The 7,194-nt window shown below is 38.0% G+C and overlaps 1 protein-coding gene across 1 annotated transcript; it reads left to right on the top strand.

Annotated features, from left to right (window-relative positions):
- The first annotated feature begins 4,784 nt into the window (after positions 1–4,784).
- sfrp2l (secreted frizzled-related protein 2 like) lies at positions 4,785–6,635 on the top strand. Its single transcript, XM_016503651.1, has 3 exons — positions 4,785–5,363; positions 5,524–5,604; positions 6,182–6,635. Exons 1-3 carry the CDS (start codon positions 4,817–4,819, stop codon positions 6,478–6,480), a joined length of 927 nt encoding a protein of 308 aa, XP_016359137.1. The 5' UTR covers positions 4,785–4,816; the 3' UTR covers positions 6,481–6,635.
- Positions 6,636–7,194: the final 559 nt, after the last annotated feature.

Raw genomic sequence — 7,194 nt, 5'->3', positions numbered from 1 at the left:
TATGGTTGAACTGGATCATCGAAGGTCAGAAGCAAATAGAATAGGATTAAATACATAAAGGATATTTGTGTTGTTTAACATTTAATTATTGCAGGTTTGCGTCATATTCTGAGTTGCATTATTTTTATTCATTTTGAGGAATACTGAATCTGTGTGTTTTTTTTGTGAGTGAGATGAATTAATGCATATTCATATTTATTTTAGAACTACAGTAACATCTGATTTCTCTCAGCATGGGGACAGGAGAGCTGTCAATCAATAAATTGGAAAAAAAACAAGTAACTTGCGTTACTTATTTGAAAAAGTAACTCAGATATTCTCTTGTAAATTAAAAAGTAATGCGTTACTTTACTAGTTACTTGAAAAAAGTAATCTGATTACGTAACTTGCGTTACTTGTAATGCGTTACCCCCAACACTGATTATGATACAATGGAACGTTCACTTAACGTTCACATAACCAAAAAAAAAAATTTTTAAAAACTAACTATTTTGAAACAAGTTGTAACATTTAAAAAAAAAAAAAACATCCAACTAAAATGTTTCAGAAGTAAAACGTTTCATTTCAAGTTTTTGTGCTGATGTTTTAAGATCATTACTAAAAACCAGATAGCTCTGAATGAACTTTCTATTAGTATTACTAGAAGAGCGTTTTTCCTAACTTTGAGAGAACCTTGCCAGAACGTTCCCCGTCAGCTGAGATCATTTATCCTCTCATGTTCATCATGATGTTTCTGTAACACAGATGAACTGATGGACAAAATCAGATTTGATTATCTCCAAAGATCACTGAAGCTTCTTGTTTAATATCTGAAGTGAGAGGTTCATCGGGGTGTAGTGGTTTGATCGGATCTCCTTCATGTCTCCAGTGTCCACAGGTGTTCGTCTATAAATACTGCTGTCATCTGTTGCTCTCACTGTTACATGGGCGTCTCAAGAGACCAGCTCTATTTAAAAAGCTTGGCGTTTCTTCTGTGAGTTTTTGCCAGGACAATCAACACAAAAACACATGCTGGGATCTGTTTCCAGGCAGCGTGACAGAGCTTCACATTAGTGAGGGGTTATGGGTATTAACCGAGGACACGAGCATGGAAACAGCTAGCCATCTCATTTTTTCTGCAAGACTGGTTATAACTTTTTAACACTTTGTAACACTTATTTCTGAATGTTCCAGTCTTTAAGTCTATTTAAACATTTTTTTGTTATGCAAGTGAACATTCCATTGTATCATTTTGCAAACATTATGAGAACGTTACTTTTGAATGTTCTCTGAAACAAGTCGCAACATTTAAAAAACGTCAGATGAACGTCCAAATAAAACGTTTCAGAAAACGATTCCCTGAGCAAAAAGGTTTTCGACATCTATCTCCAGTCCTTTTTTTGTTCCTTTGTTTTTCTGCTAACGTTTTGAGAAGTAAATAACTCTGACGTTACTTTTTAAATCTGGACAGGGCTTGCTTGTTTGTTTTTAAAATAAAAAAGTTATATTTTTGGCAAATATAAAAGCCTTTTCACACCAAAAGTGAAATGAATAAGCCTCAGGCTGAAGGGAAAGTACATTTACGTCCGTACAGTAGAACGCAGAAGACGACATTTCAACACACTTCAGCAATAAACAAAGACACACAAATGTTTGTCTAGAGTAATTTGTGCTTATTCGTACGCTTGAACTGGATCATCGAAGGTCAGAAGCAAATAGAATAGGATTAAATACATAAAGGATATTTGTGTTGTTTAACATTTAATTATTGCAGGTTTGCGTCATATTCTGAGTTGCATTATTTTTATTCATTTTGAGGAATACTGAATCTGTGTGTTTTTTTTGTGAGTGAGATGAATTAATGCATATTCATATTTATTTTAGAACTACAGTAACATCTGATTTCTCTCAGCATGGGGACAGGAGAGCTGTCAATCAATAAATTGGAAAAAAAACAAGTAACTTGCGTTACTTATTTGAAAAAGTAACTCAGATATTCTCTTGTAAATTAAAAAGTAATGCGTTACTTTACTAGTTACTTGAAAAAAGTAATCTGATTACGTAACTTGCGTTACTTGTAATGCGTTACCCCCAACACTGATTATGATACAATGGAACGTTCACTTAACGTTCACATAACCAAAAAAAAAAATTTTTAAAAACTAACTATTTTGAAACAAGTTGTAACATTTAAAAAAAAAAAAAACATCCAACTAAAATGTTTCAGAAGTAAAACGTTTCATTTCAAGTTTTTGTGCTGATGTTTTAAGATCATTACTAAAAACCAGATAGCTCTGAATGAACTTTCTATTAGTATTACTAGAAGAGCGTTTTTCCTAACTTTGAGAGAACCTTGCCAGAACGTTCCCCGTCAGCTGAGATCATTTATCCTCTCATGTTCATCATGATGTTTCTGTAACACAGATGAACTGATGGACAAAATCAGATTTGATTATCTCCAAAGATCACTGAAGCTTCTTGTTTAATATCTGAAGTGAGAGGTTCATCGGGGTGTAGTGGTTTGATCGGATCTCCTTCATGTCTCCAGTGTCCACAGGTGTTCGTCTATAAATACTGCTGTCATCTGTTGCTCTCACTGTTACATGGGCGTCTCAAGAGACCAGCTCTATTTAAAAAGCTTGGCGTTTCTTCTGTGAGTTTTTGCCAGGACAATCAACACAAAAACACATGCTGGGATCTGTTTCCAGGCAGCGTGACAGAGCTTCACATTAGTGAGGGGTTATGGGTATTAACCGAGGACACGAGCATGGAAACAGCTAGCCATCTCATTTTTTCTGCAAGACTGGTTATAACTTTTTAACACTTTGTAACACTTATTTCTGAATGTTCCAGTCTTTAAGTCTATTTAAACATTTTTTTGTTATGCAAGTGAACATTCCATTGTATCATTTTGCAAACATTATGAGAACGTTACTTTTGAATGTTCTCTGAAACAAGTCGCAACATTTAAAAAACGTCAGATGAACGTCCAAATAAAACGTTTCAGAAAACGATTCCCTGAGCAAAAAGGTTTTCGACATCTATCTCCAGTCCTTTTTTTGTTCCTTTGTTTTTCTGCTAACGTTTTGAGAAGTAAATAACTCTGAAGGAACGTTTATTTAACGTTACTGGAGGAAAGTTTGTTCGTAACTCTGAGAGAACGTTTTAAAAACATTGTTAGCTGGGTTATCAGGATGCCAGAATAGAGTAAAATACACAGAACAAAATGAGTCATCGATATATATAAAACTAATAATCCCAAGATAGAAACAACAAAGCTAACAAAAATATGTTTTACTGTAAATATTGATGTCACATTCTATAAACCAACACATTTAATAGCATCTGTCACTACTTTAATCCAAATGAGGAATACAGCAAGCGATTCAGTTTAAGGAGGCAATGACATTTTTTATTGTTATTATATAACATTTTCAGCTTGTACCACCAGTAACACAGTTCTGAAGTGTACAGGGTTTGTATAGTTTGCGATTCTAAGATCAGGCTTGATATATTTCATATATTTCTGTGGCTTTCTTAGATGAGCTGAAGCTTTGTCATGTGAAATATGTTTGTAAAAAGTTGATCACCATGGCTTTGAGAGGCCTTAAGTAGCTCATCAGATTCAGGATTGTGTTTGTGTGCTAAATATAGAGAGCCGCTCCTGAAATGTCAGTGCAGGTTCAAGGCGAGAGAGACTTGTGACTGAGAGGTGATTAACACACTTACTAAGAAGTTAAGTTTTCATATTTAACAAATGCATCTAATATTCATAAATACTGTTAATCATTGTCGTGGTAGCTCTTTGTTTTCTGTGTATTAGTGAATTATTGCACCGTATATCTGCTGCATGTGAAGCATGCTGAGATATTTCACGCCTGCAGTCGCTGAGAATGAATCTGAATCTGTTTGCATTGACAGCTGCACATGTCCACAGTTCACTAGGGTTTATATGTGCTCATAGTGATGTTATGACAGCTTTACTACACAAATACTTATGCTTAACACTATGTAGAGACACACGGGCAGTAAACACTAACACTTTCACTAGTTCCACAGTGTATTATGTCTTTTTGTTTTATTGGGATCCAGTAATGGCCTTCATTGTTTCTTGTAGTCATATATGTTGAATGTGTCCATCTAGTGGTCACAGTGAGAAACTGCAGTCGTGTGAAAGCAGGATCATTTGATTATTTCTTTGGGAATCACTTCCTAACGTTTTAGAAAAGTTTTTATTTTTGCAACTGAAACTAAACTAAAGATATGATTGTAAAGTGCTTTGGGTAGCACATCAAGCGCTATATAAATGCCTCATTCATTCATAAAACTACACTCCCAGAACGTTTTAGAAACGTTGTTTGTACACTTTTTGTTTCAACCCAACTTTGGGTCAAATATGGACTAACCCAACCGTTGGGTTGCATTTTTAAATTAAATTTTTTAACCCAAAAGTTGGGTTAATCCATATTTGACCCAAAGCTGAGTTGAAAGTAATGTAAAAACGTTGCTTTTAAGTTATTAGAAACCTTGTTTTTTGTGTTGTTAGACATTTTTTGTTTTTAGGTTTTTATTTTCCCAACTAAAACCCAAGTACATTCTCAGACCCTCACGAGAACCAAACCTTGCTCGACTGGAGACAGAAAGCCTCACACAGACTTCTGAAGTGTTTTACGGCCGGTAATAAAGAATCTGATGCGTTTGATTCACAGGATGTGGAGACACCACACACACACACACACACAACTCAGACACACACACTCATACTCTCTCTCTCTCTCTCTTACACACACACACACACACACACACACACTCATGAGTTTGCACGCGCGTCTCCATCATGTTTAATCTTCATTCTCTGTGTGTGATCGTGTTGCTGGTTTCCAGCGCGTCCAGAGCTGATGAAGATGCTGCTGATGATGATGAAGAAGGTCTGCCAGCAAACCCAGTGTCTGACTTCGTCACGTTGGCGGAGTTCGGCACCGTGCGCTCGGCGTGTAAACCGGTTCCGAACACGATGGGTCTGTGTTTCGGGATCGGCTACGGAGAGATGCGCTTACCGAACCTGCTGGGTCACGACAGCGCGAGAGAAGCGCAGCAGCAGTCCGCCGCCTGGATGCCGCTGCTCGGCAAGCACTGTCACCCGGACACGCGGCGCTTCCTCTGCTCGCTCTTCGCACCCGTGTGTTTACCGGAGGTCACGGTTCCGGTGCGCCCTTGCCGCAGTCTCTGTGAGGCGGTGCGGGACGCGTGTCTGCCCGTCATGAGCGCGTTCGGGTTTCCGTGGCCGGAGATGTTCAACTGCAGCCGGTTTCCAGATGCATCGGAGCTCTGCATCCCCGGAGAAAGAGACTCGAACCGAGGTGAAAACACCGACGCGACCGAAGGTTTGAACATATTAAACTCCTGCGACCTGTCTGGATTATTAAAATCTTGGTCCCAAACAAAACCTTTTGATTTTTTTCCAGATATTTGATGGCATCAGAACAAGTTCGGATACATTTGTACATCAAGGGTTTTCCTCCATTTCTTCTTTCTTTCCTCCAGGTTCTGTAATGTGTGAAGTCTGCAGTCCAGACTCGGGAGGAGAGCAGGAGATCCAGCAGAACTTCTGCAAGAGTCAGTTTGGTGAGGCACTGAGACTGTTTCATCTGGTCCAGTAATAACTGATCATGATCTCGAAATGTTTGAAGGAATAGTTCACCTAAAATGAACATGTGCTGAAAATGTTCTCACCCTCAGATCATCTGAGATCAGGATGAGTTTGTGTCTTCATCAGATTTGGAGAAATGTAGCATTGCATCAGTGTCTCAGCAATGGATGCTCTGCAGTGAATGGGTGCCGTCAGAATGAGAGTCCAAACAGCTGATAAAAACATCACAATAATCCACAAGTAATCCACAGCACTCCAGTCCATCAGTTAACATCTGGAGAACTGAAGGGGTAAATTTTCACAAAAGTAAAAGCTGTTGAAATGTTTTCTTATGATGGCTGATTACAGTTGCTCAAATTGTAAATTCTATATTTCTATTTTCACTTTTTTTCATTTCTGTGTCATTCACATTTTAATTGCATTTCATTGCATATCAAACTATGCATGTGTGTCACATATAAAATTAGAATTTCATAATGTTGCTGTTTCCACCACCAAACGTCCCTGTTATTAGCTTTTAATTCCTGTTCGGTTTGCCCTCTTCCCATCCAGCGTTCAGACTGCGGATAGGCTCCTGGTCTCTGGTCGGGACAGATGTGCGTGTGGTTCCTCAGGGACGCAGTCGTGTTCTCCGCTGGGCCGGTGAGCAGCGGGCTGTGATGGAGCAGAGCACCCTCTGGCTGCCACACAGATGCCCCTGTCCCGCGCTGGACGGCCAGCACACGGGCTCCTACATCGCTCTGGGACACATGCAGAACGGACGCATGCTCCTCAGAAGACTCCTCAAATGGTCCCGTGATGAGAAAGAGCTGAAAAAGTTCATCAGGATGCTGCTGAGACAAAACTGCTGAGACACGATTAATGGACAAACGCAATGCAAAATTACGGCATGAAACGGCATCTTCAAAATGACCAGTTTTTCTATGCCTTTTGGGAAAATGGAGATCATTGCAAATCATTTTTATATAATTTTTGCCTATTAAAGAAAAAATAGCCCTGTTACACACTCAACCTCAACTTTGATACAAATCAATTCTACTATATATTTATGAGGAAATAAAATTAATAAAAAAAATACATAAAATAAATATATATATATATATATATATATAAATATATTTAAAAAAATATAAAAGGTCATAAAAATACACACAAACAACAACAACTGAACAGGTCATGTATATTTTGGTTGTATTCTCTATTTTTCAGTTTTTCAAAATATGCCGAGCGGTTGCCAAATTGTGTAAAATCTCAGAACTGATGCCTTAGTTTTTTTAATAGTTGCATATGTTGCATTACCGTTCTAATCTATTGAGAGTAAATAGCGGGGAAAGGATTCTTCCATTTAAACATTTCACCTGACATTTTTTATGTTTGTACTGATTTTTATATTGACTTTGATGCCTGTACTAAATCCAATGTTTATTTGTAATTAAAGAATAGTTTTGTTGTACATTCCGTTGGTTTTCATTCCATTCGTTGACAAACAGCACTCGGTTTCCTCTGTAAGTGTCCAGCGTTCATTCCTCGCTCAGGTCAGACGGTCACGTGACGTTCAGGTGAGA

This window comes from Sinocyclocheilus anshuiensis, unplaced genomic scaffold (assembly GCF_001515605.1).
Source record: "Sinocyclocheilus anshuiensis isolate Anshui unplaced genomic scaffold, SAMN03320099.WGS_v1.1 scaffold2055, whole genome shotgun sequence".
Classification (NCBI taxonomy): domain Eukaryota; kingdom Metazoa; phylum Chordata; class Actinopteri; order Cypriniformes; family Cyprinidae; genus Sinocyclocheilus; species Sinocyclocheilus anshuiensis.
This window is presented reverse-complemented; position numbering and strand designations above follow the sequence as displayed.